General features: G+C 37.3%; 2 protein-coding genes across 3 annotated transcripts in view; one reads left to right on the forward strand and one right to left on the reverse strand.

Annotated features, from left to right (window-relative positions):
* Positions 1-6,903, reverse strand: ARMC10 (armadillo repeat containing 10). The gene is made up of 6 exons (XM_077783646.2): positions 6,737-6,903; positions 5,333-5,478; positions 4,078-4,212; positions 2,719-2,895; positions 2,004-2,075; positions 1-793 (listed from the first exon to the last, which is right to left on the reverse strand). Exons 1-6 carry the CDS (start codon positions 6,876-6,878, stop codon positions 542-544), a joined length of 924 nt encoding a protein of 307 aa, XP_077639772.2. The 5' UTR covers positions 6,879-6,903; the 3' UTR covers positions 1-541.
* LOC144246343 (uncharacterized) overlaps positions 5,475-14,400 on the forward strand; it is a 25,533-nt gene continuing 16,607 nt past the window's right edge. For both annotated transcript variants that reach the window (XR_014952043.1, XM_085569349.1), the window contains exons 1-2: positions 5,475-6,478; positions 10,925-11,015. Coding sequence is in view for 1 of the 2 variants with exons in the window: in XM_085569349.1 (XP_085425475.1) it covers positions 6,379-6,478; positions 10,925-11,015 (191 nt within the window). In the remaining variant the exon portion in view is untranslated. The remainder of the gene's footprint in view (positions 6,479-10,924; positions 11,016-14,400) is intronic.

The following is a 14,400-nucleotide window of genomic DNA, read 5'->3' on the forward strand; positions in this document are numbered from 1 at the left end:
TAGTCCGGTATTGTTTTTATTTGATATTATTTTGTAAGATTCAGATGTACCATTTTCATAGGTAGACTAATAAAATATAAATGCCTAATCTCAGATTGCTGAATCTTTAATGCACAATTCTAATGAGGTATTTATTCAACAGCTGTAAATACTTAAAAGTAAAAAAAGGTCTTTGACATTGCAAAGGATATTTTCATTCACTTCACTCATCCATTTAAAATGTTCATTTTACATAGAAATGTTTTAATGTTTTAACTGTTTGCCCCCATTGCACAAATGTAGCAACTGTGCAGTGGTTTATCAGTAATAATTAAACTATTGCTTTTCTCTTGTTTGTAAAAAATATCTGTTATGCTCTCTGTATTAAATACATGGCATTCTCTTTTGTAGTAAATAATTTGTGCCTATTAAAATGACAGTATTTAGGGCTTTTTTTTTCCTCCATCATTGTTGTATTGTTTACTTGTTGCAGACTTTTTTAGCATAGCATTGCCAAGATTAGATAATTTTCATCAGGTCAGTCTGTTTTCAGAAAACAACACTATTGTGTTAATATTCTCACAACTTGTTCTTTCACTTCTGTGTCAGGATGATGCAGCAAGGAAGCCAGTCTCTGAGCGAATGGGGCAGAGTCCCTGTAGAGTGTGAAGAAAACTGAGTCTTCATTGTATTCCTCAATCATGGTGCCTTCTTCATCATTCATGTTCTTTTTCAAGTTTGCTGCAAATGCCAGGGCTCGAACCAGAATATCTCTGTTCACACAGCTGTCAAAAAGTAACACCATTGATGGCACCTAGGATATTGAAGAAATAGTCCATACTTAATCACCAGCAGTAAATATGTGTAACTAAATCAAACTTCAGAAAATGGAAAAAAATCTGCACCTAAACCATCTAAACAAGAAATTGTATGAAATTCTAGTATGCTGTGAACTCCTGTCGGAAACTTGCACAGTGTGCACATTTTCTCTTTAGGAGAGACTGGCCTGTGCATCAATGAGCTAATGCTTTGTATTTTCAATCTCCAAAATGTGGCTGTTTGGAAAATTCCCATTTGGAAGAGGGGGTATGCTTTCCTTCCTTTCCAAAATCAAAGTCAGGTTGATTTTGCCCTGAATGTTTTTGTTAACATATATGATAAATGACAAAATGATACACTAAACAGAACTGAATATTTAGTTATGCTAAACTTGTTTGAATAATGAAAATACAGCATTATCTGGACTAGCTTTGCTTGTGGCAGATAGCTCACAAATAAAAGCTATTGCATTTTAAGTTATATCAGTTATAAGTAACTAACATTTTAAGAATGTTACTTTGGGGAGTGGATGAGGATGCAGCACCATTCCAGCCCCCAACTTTCTTTGTGAGGAATTGAAACCGAAAGAAACCTGTGTGCCAAGGCCAACACAGCAAATGTCAAAAAATTTTCTCCATGAAGAAATAAGTAAATGCACAGGGAAAGTTCACTTAGAGGCAACAGTTTTATTGCTGCATTTGAATAAAGCGGTGGGGATTCCAGTGGAATTTGGTTGGGTTTGGTCCAGTATGTTAGCTATAGAAACAGCAGTTGAGAAGGATCACTTACAGTACTGGTTCTGTTTGATGGTTTTCAATCCATATACTGACTGTGTGTCTGGAAATGAAGTTTTGGGTTCCTTTTACATAATACAAACTGAACTTCATGGTATTACCTCTTTGGTGGAAAGGGAAGGTTGATTATTTGGAATTGTACACAGGAAGTACAAGCAATGTCTCCAAGTGCACAGGTCCCATGCCTCTCCTTCTCTAAGTACAGCATCTGTATTACACTACCCTCTGGAATAAAGCCCACCCGTGAAAGAATGTGCACTTAGTTACTGATTTTAACCAAGCAGTGTCTATAATTTATTCTGGAATTGCATATATATTTCTAATACATTAAAATTTTTCTAGTGCATGCAATATTTTAACTCGTACACATGTATATATGCTAAAAATAAAATGAAGCAGCAAGAACCTTACTTGAGCTCTGAGAAGATGTATTGTCATGGCTGGGTTTGCAGATAAGTTCACAAGTACTTTCAAAACTTGAATCTGAAGTGAGGAATGCTCAAGTTCATTAAAAGCTCCAAAACAGTAAGTAAAGCTGTAATGGGTATCAATAATGTCAAAGATTTGGGAAGAAAAAGGCAAAACGGGTTAACCAGTATCTTGAGTATTTTGGCATAGGGAAAACCAAGGTATAGACATGCTAGAAGCAAATTCAGATTGACTTAAACATCAAAATAAGGCAAGACCCATAAACAAATCCCAGTAGGCCAAATGCAGAATATCTTTAAAATATAAAGAAGATGGTTAAGTACTGCATTTATAATTATCTGAAGCATATAGAAATACACCTTTGTGCTTTCTTGGACCTTGTGATGCTAGTCTTTAGAAAAAGGCCATGTTACTTCCTGTACTTAAGTACAATAGCTGTGTTATGTTTAGTGGAAATGTGTTTTTTGGAAAACTGGTTTTGATCTGATAAAGCAATCACATGATTCCCTTCCCTCCCCATTTTTGAATTTATGTTGTGAAACTAATATAGATCCACATTTTAGTGCATAAAATCTGTTATCATTAATTACTATTTGGTTTTTCTTGGCATAGTCTAAACCATTTTACCAAAACATTAAAAAACAAGGCAAGCAAAGCAGCTTCATAAATGGCTTGTAAAAATAACACTACACAGTACCTGTGTCCTTTCAGTTCCTTCTGAAAGCAAATGAAGAAAGCATGGAATTGAGTTTATCATCTTTTGGTGGTAGTCACTGGTAACAGACATATTTGTCAACAGCCTGAGTCCAGCCAGCTGCACATCAGAGTTCAGGGGAGCTGACTCAACAGTCCTACAAACTTGTGTAATAAATACCTGGGGAAAGGGGAGGAAATAGAGAATAGTTTTTAATAAAAGCATATTTTCTGTCACAAATAGTATCAATGGCCTAGCTACAGTAACAAAAATACTTCCTGATCATTGTTGGCTGAATGGCAAAGGCTCTTCGAAAAAAGTATGTTTTTGTTTTGAATATTTCAAACACTCTAGTGGCATAACAGAAGCAGACCATACAGTATTATGCTCACTAATCTTCCTGAAACATACCTTGCTCTGAAAACTTAAATTGCTTTGTCTCCATCTCAGAAGTGACACAGCTGCTTTAAGGAGCTGCTTTAAAAACAACTTACAAGTAACTAACATCTTAAATACTGAGAATAAGCTAAGGACAAGCTTTGAAATTAAATTCTTCCAACCATGTGGCGCATTTACTGGAGCACACTATAGGAACAGCAATGACAACTGACAATAATTACTGTTTTTACCAATTTTTCTTCTGGATGACAGTAGACAACAAATCTTGGAGCCCTAACTGAGCTAAAAAATACTTTACCCTTACCAAAGGAGTTATTTTGTATTTATACACCTAGACAAAATACTGACAAGCACTACTTAATAAAAATTGCCTATTGCTAAAGGAGCTGCAAACTACCATATGCAGTCACACTACCTTTTTATCAAGCTACTGAAACAAACTAGTAAGTCTTCAAATCTGCCTCAGCTCAGTCCTTTCATATCCATAGCATGTACTGTATTTACCAGAGGAACTTGTTATAATTTATACAGAGTTTACTTTTAAGATGGAAGTATCACCTGAAAAACTGGTCTCATACAAGGGGCTCAATTATTTTTTTCTTCACTCTCACCTAAGGAGTCCTGGCAAGTTCAGTCTGCAATCCATTCTGTTAAACAGCCACTGGTGATGCTCTAGGCCTATTTGGAAATCATCTTACCTCACATAATTTTGCTATAATCTTAGCAGCACAATCTCTGTTTAATAGTATTTTGTGAATGCTGAACAAAAACTGCATAGGTTCCTGTCTTTTATTTTAAAAGTAAATGCCAGTGAAGTTATCCTTTCAGTCATCCAGATCTGCTGACTTGTATGTCTATCATCAAACCATTTTGGCATCCTGGCTTGTATTTAAAAAATACGCTGAAGGACCTATACTATGTCTTTGTCTTGGTTACTTTGGTTTTTCCCATTAAGAATCTTACCTGAATCTCTTCCTGATTTTTAATATTCATGCTCAAATTATTAAGTGCATTTAGTGCTTTTTCTTTAACTTTGGGAACGCAGTTGGAGAGCATCCCTCCAATAACAGAAAGACCATCCAAATTTCGGATTATATCCTGAAATATAGAAGATATTTAATAGGATTTTTAAAAATTTAATTTAAATGCTGAAGCATTCCCTCAACATCTCCATATTGACAAAAGTGAAGTATGTGAATGAAGAATTCAGAATTGACTGCTATGTTCAAAGAGAGTGTTAGCAGATACTGCTTTATTGCTTTACTGAAACTAAGAAGGGTCCTGCTTAGGAAGAAAAGTATTAGTTGCTGTTATTTGACAATGGTACATCACCTTTGCTTTTAAAATATGGTCTGCAAAGTATGCTTAAAGCATTTTACATTATAAAGAATAAATGGAAATTACTTGATAATGAGTTAATAGAACAATTGAGACAGATTGCAGTACCTAAAAGTCCTGCCTGAACAGGACAGAATTTCAAGATGTAGCTTCATATTATTACAGGTCATGAAACTTTTCCCATTACACTTGTTTTTATTACTGTTTTACTCTTTCTCACTTAGACTGTTACTGTCTTTAAAAAAAATACTGCTTTTAAAAAAATTAAAATGGACCAGTGAGCTTTATGTTTCAGTTGCATTCTGTTCTAAGAGATTTATATTAAGAAAGCCATTTTGAGAAGCCAGAACAGACAGCCATCATAAGTAGCAAAAAGGGTGGGACCTTGGAGGTTAAAACTGTTAAGAAGGCATGAAAACTGGCATCCAGCTCAAAGTTTTTCTGCATTCTATATCCAAATGATTTGCAGATACCTTGATAGTTGTAAAATTGCTAATGTGCAAACAGCACACAACTTTGTGAGTGGCAAAAAATATCTCACTAAACTTTAGATCTTAACCAGAAAGTATTTAACCTAGTATTCAAGCCTTTCATTAACATTACATAATTGTAAGCAACAAAAGATACATTTACAGCACTTTTGAAGTACAGGACTCTGTATGGACTTTAAGTGCTCCAAACATTATAATTCAATACATTCTGTGAAGCTAGTGAATTATATTATTTGGGCCAGCAGAAATTAAGGCAAGAAATTAAATGGATTTTAGAGCACAAGCTGTCCTAGCTTTCAGTCCTGTGTCACTCTTTAGCAGAACAGCAGCTCTCCTCTGCCAGACTGGCTGTCATTGGACATTGTTGTTTTCTACAGAACAATACTCACTTGATTTACAGAGAAGGCAGCACTGTTGCTGAGAGTGATTAAAGCTTGCTCTTGAATTAATGGATCATCTGTGGCCTGGAGCAAATGAATAAGCTTCTGTAGAGCATCCACATCCATGGTATCGGTTGACACTGGAGGACTGCTGTCTGTCAATGTTTAGAAATTAAATACTTGATACTACGTTTGAAACATTTCACTTAGTTGCTACTTAATGTTTTTTACAAAGCTGAAATTTAGCTCTCAGTTGTAAGACATATTGTTCTAAATGTTGTGCCCAATCGCCATGTCATGGTAAAAAGACTGTTTTATGACACTAAGATTTCCATCCTTTTCCTGAGTCCTCTAATTACCTCTTTTGAAGGTGGAGAATAAAAGGAACACACAATTAGAGGTTGAGGTGCATTACTTCCTGATTAACCAATAGCAAATTTCCTCTACAAAATTATTAGGAATATTCACCAAACATGGTTTGGGGTTTTTTCTTGTGTCCTCAAAATGAAATGTGGAAATCTGTCTGAGCACTGTCGGAAACAAAACTTCCAGTTTACAGACTACTACTTCCAGAAATTATAATAATGACACTTCGCTAGTATGCTGAGGTCCTTCGACAAAGTAACAGCCACCACGTTAGGAACTCTGCTAATCAATGGCATCACTCAAAACAACGGAGGAAGGCTGCCTCTGAGTCAGGATAATGTTATGGAGTACCTGACCTTTATAAAAGGGCAGCAAATGTTATAAAAGCCATTTTCAGCCAGGTTGGAGGCAGAATTATTTAGCGAGTTGAAGTGCCATGACACCCGATGTGGCTGCTGGACTAGTCATAGCTTACTGGAGATGACTTCTGAGAAGTTAATTATGATGATTCAAGAGCTCACTTCAGAATAGTTTTTCATCCTCGTCTAAACACTCCACTTATCTTTGAATTATAGGGGAACACAAATAACTGCAGTAACATGAGAAAACACACTGATCAGACGTAAATAAACCGTGCTCCAGAGTGCTCCAAATCGCCGCCTGGCTGTGGGGGGCCGGTACGCAGGACTATGGCACCGCCGGTCGCAGAGCGACCTCCGGGCCCCGAGCCGCGGGCTGGGAAGCGGCCGGGCCCCGCGGAGCCTCCCCCGGCCCCGCCGCACGCCGGAGGTGAGGCCCGCTCTGCTCTGCCCTGCCCCGCTCTGCCCTGCCCTGCCCCGCTCTGCCCTGCCCCGCTCTGCCCTGCCCTGCCCCGCTCTGCCCTGCCCCGCTCTGCCCTGCCCTGCCCCGCTCTGCTCTGCCCTGCCCCGCTCTGCCCTGCCCCGCTCTGCCCTGCCCCGCTCTGCCCTGCCCTGCCCCGCTCTGCTCTGCCCTGCCCCGCTCTGCCCTGCCCTGCCCCGCTCTGCCCTGTTCTGCCCTGCCCCTCACCTGCCGGCCGGCCCCGCTTGGCCGCTGCCCGCCGCCCCCGCCGCCCGCCCGCCGCCAGCCGCCACAGGCAGTAGCAGGCGCCGGCCCCGAGCAGCAGGGCCGCCGCCGCCGCCCTCAGCGCCGCGCCCCGCGGCTCCCACATCGCCTCGCCCGCGGAAGCCGCCGCCCCATCCGGCGCGACGGGAAGGGCGGTCTTGCGCCATGGCAACCCTGGCGGGGGGACGTCATTCCCAAAGTGGGGGACCGCCGCCCCTGGCCCTCCGACGCTCCCCGGCAGCCTGGTCCCACTGGAGCCGGTGGGACCACAAACTCCCCCGACAACATCTGTGGCAGGGAGCCATCGCCACCTTCCTCCATGAAGGGTCCCCTCGCCCCTCAGCAGAGCCCTGGTCCCGGCCCGTTGCGCCCCTCAGCGCTGGCTGGAGCATCTCATATCCCCCTACTGCTCTCTGCTTCCCGAGGCATGATTATTTTGTCTGCTCGTTTTGTCACTAGCATGCACCAAACGATTTATGAAAACTTTAGGCGCAGTAACAAGATGGAACAAAGCAATTCTGCTTTATAATCTATGTTAAAATGAGGATTGAAATGAAGCCGAACCCGGTGAACTACACTGGCACTTTCCCTGATAAGTTTAACTTCTGTGTTAATTACAGAAGAACCTCTGATTCCAGCCAGGTAATTCCTCCCTCACGAGTGCAGTGGGTGCAATCCGTGCTTCCTAACGGCCTGTCAGTCGTAAAAATGACACTGGATCATGATTCAGATACGCTGCTGGATTAGATACTCTTGTTGGCACAGGAGTAAATAGATTCCATAAAATATCAGAGAGTAAAACTGACACAGGGCGAAGGACTGTGGGGGAAACAGTGTTGGTAGGTTTGCCCTTTGAATTTGCAAAGTGATTCTCTGTATTTCTGTCTTTTCCTCCCTGTTTGTCATGTTCACCTCTGCTTGTTACCGAATCTGCAGCAGCTGTTTTTCAGTTTCCTTCAAACAAAAAAAGGCACAGTGCACAAATGCAAGTTTAAGAGATATCCTGTTATATTTAAGCTGCCAAAATAGACCCCATTTGCAAACAGATATTACAGCCAGGATTTCTATGGAAATACTAATAAAGAGATCTTGAGCCAATTACAATAATTACAGAGCAGTGCTGCCATGTAGACTGAGTATTTCTCCTGGGAGTCTGTCTCTAGGTCATTCTTTGCTTGATAAGCACAAAACCCCAAACTATAAGATGTCTCAGCATGGGGTATATTTCTTGATTCAGCACTTGAAAAACAGCTCGTTCTTTATTTCCAAGCAAAGGTTATAACATTATAGCTATAGCAGCAGTGAAATTAGGTTAATGAACTAAAAATGAAAGAATTAAAGATAAGAGTAAAGGAAGACTGTGGATGTGACAGCCTGGTCAGAGAGCAAGAAAATGGAATTTGTTTTCTCACAATGGACTTGTGAGACTTTTTAGGTAGTTGTAGAGAAATTATGATAACTTGTTAGTATAAACAACCTGCAGGTGTTTTCCTACTCTGTTTTTCTGTTCTTCTCAAAGACTGTTTGTGAAAAAAATGTTTCTGTTAATTAGCCAATCAAGTAGAATGTGTCAAACCTAGTTATAAAAGAAAGGAACTTTCATATTAAAGTGGCTGCTGTGTGAACCAGCCTGCTTGTGGATTTGTGTCATTTCTTGCTCAACAGTGACAAGAAGACTATTTTTAAATTAACCAGTTAAAAATTACCCTGTGAAAAATATTTTTATCCTTGTTTTTCTTGTTTCTTAGAGTTTGTTGCTTGCTGATATCTAGCCATATATTTTATTTAATTTAGTTAATTTCTTTATGAAGTTACAGGATACTTGATGATGAGGTGGTACTGGTCTTTTTAAGGAGCATCTAAGATGAGACCTTTGAACATTTAAAATAAAATAAAATGGACATTTGCTTAAGTCTTTTCATGATGCATTTGTGGTTTGGACGTGGTCCAAATAAGTTGAAGTCCAAGTAATCTTGTCCAGATAATTTAGGATTCCCTGCTGGATCTGAGAATTTCCTTCCTGTCTGATTTCTGTCAGTTCTTATCCAGATTTGCTTTTAAACAGTATTCATTTAAAGTCAGGCAAAAACTGTAATCCTGCAAGCACTCTTGTGTGTAGCTAGTAGCACTCTAGTTAGTAGCTGTATTCATACAATGTTAGAAGTAAACATGGATGAAGAGATGGCTTAAGGTTTTTCTGCCCTGGGACTCAAATTAATTTTGCCATGAAGGGTAAATGGCTAAAGATGTATTAAGAAGAAAGGGTGACAACATTGGGGGTGGAATCTTCCAGATCGCTGAGAGACTTGTAGAAATCTAATAGAAACAACCAGATTTGTACAAACCTAATTGCTTAGCATAACTGACACAATTGTTTCCTGTTTTACACCTAGTCCAAGCATTATTGAAGAGTGCTTGAATGAGGATTGCAAGAGCTTGAATGAGGGTTACAATTCATTCCTTATTTAATTAATATTCTCAAATGTTAAACAGAGGCATTGCATTCCAGTATATCACTGGCTAGATGGGATTTCTTGAGTTGGAGAGCTTTCAAAACACCCAAAGGAGAAGTTGTCTGTTTCTTTGAAAAAGGGGTGGGGGAAAGGCAAAAAATACTGGAAATAAAATATGGCAGTCACATGCTGGCTTATCCAGCAGAGGGAGTAGCTTGCCAATGTTGGAAATGGCTTTGGAAATCTGCCTGTAGCAAAATTTGTGATAAAAAACCATGTAGGTGGTTGTTATTTAAAATATTGCATGACATGAATTACAATCATAAGTGATGCATTTTTTTTTAATATTGTCAACGGTTAGCCACACCTTGTAAATTACATTTCTGTTAAGAGGATTGAAAAGATGCTAAGGTTCGAATTGGTGTGTTGACTAGTGTTGTAAATATTCAGATGTCTAAACTGAAGACAATGGCCTTTAATTTTGTCTTCACCTTTTCATATTGGTCTTGACTTAGATTAATGGAAACACAGAGCAGTTTGGGTTGGAAGGAACCTTCAAAGAACATTTAGTGCAACCACCCTGCCATGAGCAGCTCCATCAGCTTGCTCAAAATACTGTCCAGCCTGACTTTGAACACTTCCAATAATGGGGCATCCCAACAACTTCTCTTCAACTGTCTCCAGAGATTGCTCCCAATTGACCTTATTGTCTGATTCTGTTTCTACACAGTGTACTGGTGAGAGCATGGACAGCTTGTTGAGCTGTTCCCTCTACTTGCCTGCCCTGCTGTCTGCCTCTGCAGGGTGAGGGGCAACTTGACAGGCAACTTGCCTTTTTGCTCTTTGTCCACAGCATGGCTTTGATTTAGAGCCTTCCTCTTTTTCTTTGTCCTCCCACCATGCATCCTGAAAAGCATTCAAGCACAAGCTCTACATTAATTTAGTAACAGCAAGAGGCCATGTCTTGAAAGGAAAGTAATATTGCATGCCATGTTTTGACATTTTTACCAGCCACAAGAACTCTTTTTTATCATTTCCAATAAATATTCACCTAAATAGCTGCAATTTGCCTATATACATTAATATATTTTGAATGTTCTTGCTGTATGTGAGCTGAAAGTCCAAAAGTAAATGATCCATGTCATTTAGCTGAAGATAGCTAAAGGACAAATGAGAAAAAATGGTTCATTGGTTATTGTGCATTGTTGCTAAGAGATAATGTAAAATTGTATTATAAATCAATCCTGGAAAGTAAATATTCTTTAGCTGCATTTTGTATTCAGTGTTGGTTACAGGATCAATTTTTTGCCCATTCAACATACTCTTTATCTCACAGTATTAAACTTGCTTTAGTTTCCATTTCTTATTAAGTAAATAAAGTTATCCAATCTTATATACATTCTTTTTTTTTTTTTTTAAATCCACATTAAAAGCAATGAAATTCTTTATAGGAATTTCTAAAGAAATGCCACTTATTTTACTATCTTAAACTCAGTACTTAGAAGTCTACCAATGAAATTATGCTGATACATACAATATTACTTTAAAATTTGAATGAAAGGGAACTGATAAAAACAAATGCCTCTGTTTTGCAGTACTTTAAAAGATTCTGGTAAACTGTTGTTTATTTTAACAGCTTCATAGCCAGATGGTACTTTGCTGTAAACACAAGGAATTAATTTGCAGTTTCTTTTTGCAGGTGCTGCTTTGTGGTGTATTTATTGCTCATCCAGAAGATCCACTTACATTTTTAGAAGAAAAGCTGAGAGAAATAATGGCAAAGGGATTAGGTACTTTTTTATGATACATACTGAATTATTCTGTCTGTGTGTGTGTGTGCTATGTGGTTTATAATATTGCACTTGGACTTTTAAAATATGTTAATCATACAGCATCTTCTATGTAGACTGCAACTTAAATGATAATACTGCTTTTTCACAATATTGATGGGATTTGATATTGCAAAAACCAGTAAGACAATATCTCTAAAATCATAGCATATATTTTATTTTTATATCCATGAGTTTGGGAGTGGTTGGGGCTTTTTTTTTGTGTGTGTGGTTCTTTTTTTTTTCTTTTTTTTTTTTTTCTATAGAATATTTAATGAATATAGCTTCTACTTAATGCTCCTCTTCGTTTAGTTGATGTATTAAACCTTTACTTTAGTGGTAATCAAAACTGAGGTGATGCTAAGTGTTTTAAAACTTCATTGCTGACCACAGCACATTTACCTATATGAACCAGGGATGTATCTTTCAAGCACTGTGTCATTAAGTGAGATATTTCTCATTTTTTCTGTTCTATGTGTGTTGTTTCACCCTGTGAAATGAAGACAGCACAGCATGAGATAAAAAAAAATAAGGATTTAGTTTTGTTTACACTGGAATCTTATAAAACAATGTGGTATTTCTTGCTTTAATATTCCCTGCAATTTTCTGGTTGAAGTTTTCAGTGGGATGTGAGTAATAAATCCTTAATCTTTGGATCCACTCACTAAACAATTGAGTCAGTAAGTTGGCATGCAGTGTAACCAGACTTTTCTCTTGACTATCTCTGTGTAACTGTACTCAGTTTTGTCTTCTGTTAGTACATCTGTCCTGACTTCACAGCAATTACATTTCAGCTGTTTCCTCTTTTGCTGACTATTCAGTTAGTATTCAGATCAGTCCAAAAGCTGAGTGCTTGATTTATACAGTGCACACATACAAATACAAACTTGTTGAAGTCAAATCCTGTCCTAGATTTTCTTAGGAGTAGGAGCAATACATGAGATAAACCCCAGTATTTTCTGAGGCCCGTTGCTTTTTGTACTGTCAAAGGATCCTATTTTCTTTTACAGTGATATTTTTAGCCCTTAGTCTTACACAGTTTTGATTTTGTAGAAATTCAGAAAGGTTTACTAAAATACCAGTTAGAATTGTGTGGTAAATGACTGACAAAACAATGGGTCATGAAACAATTTTTGCAAAGAGTAGCTCAAATACTTAGTATGCTAAATGGGCTGAATACAGCTGATCAATAAAAGAGTGGAATATGAGGGATGAAAGCCTGAATTTTAGTGATTGAGCTTTCCTTCAAGTACAGAAATTAGTTCTGGTTTGTATGCTAATTTATCTTTTCTTTAACTTTTCTGTATAAAAACAGTAGCGTTATTTGGTAGTGAAGTACATCTAACTATACACAGAAAGTTATACTTGAATGTACATCACTTAAAATTAGATCCTTTAATTTGCAACAATCAACATGGAAAAGGCAAGATTTTTTTTTATGTGTGTGGCTGAAAACATTTATAAAACAGCACTACTTTGTGTACTGCCATAAATTGTATTTTAGATTACTAAAGAATTGTGTGCAAAAGAATGGGTCTTCTACAGCAGAAACTTAATGAAGCTTTATTTTGTGTTAATTATATGTATTTTACACATAGTTCAGGAACATCATAGAAAAAAATCTTTTACCAAAGCAGTATTTGTGTTGTTCCTTTGTGTGAGGAAAAAAAAATTAATTTTAACACAACAACATGAAAAAAAAATACAAACTTAGATTTGGTATTAATTTTCTCTAATGTTATTCTGTGTTAAAACTCATCAGTTCTGACTTTACCCCTGTTCCAAACCTGACGTTTCTGTACTTTAATCAGCTGTATTTGTGAGAAATATGGTGGTATACCCAGAAATAAAATAACTATTTCCATTTAGGTCCGAAAATAAACAATCTGTGTTCTCTTATGCTCTTTCTGCAGTTTTCTGTGCTTGAGATTAGGAAGATCATGCTTTATGTAATCCAAATTTTCCTTTGAAAAATTGGGATAACACATTTTAAAATATGACAGTAATAATATGTTTTAAAAGACGACAATCACAATAAATAAACACGTCCACTGATTTCTTTGTTACGTGTACAAAATGTGATGATCCTCCATTTAGAATTAGGTAAGGCGGGCTATTTTGTTTTGAAAAGTATACAGTACTTATTATATAGGAAGTACAACTCTGCTAGGAACATTGGTGTAAATCCTTACTAAGAACCACAGAATGACAGAATTGGCAGGAAGGTGAATGTTTTCAAGCTGTGCTGTGGCTAACCTTGGTGCAGATTTGTCCAGGGTGTTTTTAGTCATTTTAAATATCACAGGTGTTTGAGGCACACCAGTCTCAGCAGGCAGTATATTCCAGTACTTCATAATCCTTTCTAGTACGAATGTTTTCCTAATACAGTAGCCCTTCTTGGAAAAAAAAAAAAAAAAAAAAAAAAAAAGCCCAAACCCACCACCCTTTTTTTTTTTAAATCTTATTGTCTTGTACAATAGGGATGCACAAGATTATTCATTTTTCCTTCAATGCAGCCTTTATAAGATTGTCTCAGCCTAGAGTTTTGTTAATTATTACACACGTTGGACTGGAACAGAACATGTTCCATTTATAAATTCTCCCAAGAATATGATTTTTTTTAATATGAAACAAGGGAGATTTTGGCAAATTAATGTAGCCATAGAAAGTCTAATTCATTCAACAAGTCAGACAGAGAGATATGGAATTTTAATACATCAGTGATATATGACTCATTTGAAATACATTTTTGTTCTGAATCAAATTATTTCTTATTGCTTAGCCTGGAAGGAAAATGGGACATTTACCAAAGGTTAAAATTGGTAAGATATAAATTGAATTTGAATTCTGTTACATTGGAGTTTTTTGTATTGCCAAGGAAAAATATGAAGAGCACTTAAGTAAATGCATGTATCTAGCACATTTAAATTATTTTCTATTAACACTCAAATGTCCTCCCATAAATACAGATCTGTACTTTAGTGAAGTACAGATGACAGTAACAGGACTTTATGGAAGTGGAAGTAAGCAAGTTTTTATTGCTCCATACTTCAGAAAATTACAAGCAAGTAGAAATTTTATTAAAATGAGTAGATGAATTGCTACTGAAAAATATCATCAATGTGTATGTTATTTATATTATAAATAATAAACATAAGTTCTATTCAAAAGTGTATATTGTTGAGCTTGACTGCTTTGAATTTTACAGAAAATTGCAGAGAATTGTGGATTTTACTTCAGGTCAGAAACTGTCATAATTACTCATTCTCTTTTACAATTCAGAGGATGAATAAAATATACTTTGCTGGAAAGGAATGAGAAAAAAGCCAGTGGAAGACAGTATTAC

Source organism: Lonchura striata, chromosome 1A (assembly GCF_050655825.1).
Source record: "Lonchura striata isolate lonStrDom1 chromosome 1A, ASM5065582v1, whole genome shotgun sequence".
NCBI classification, from domain to species: Eukaryota; Metazoa; Chordata; class Aves; order Passeriformes; family Estrildidae; genus Lonchura; species Lonchura striata.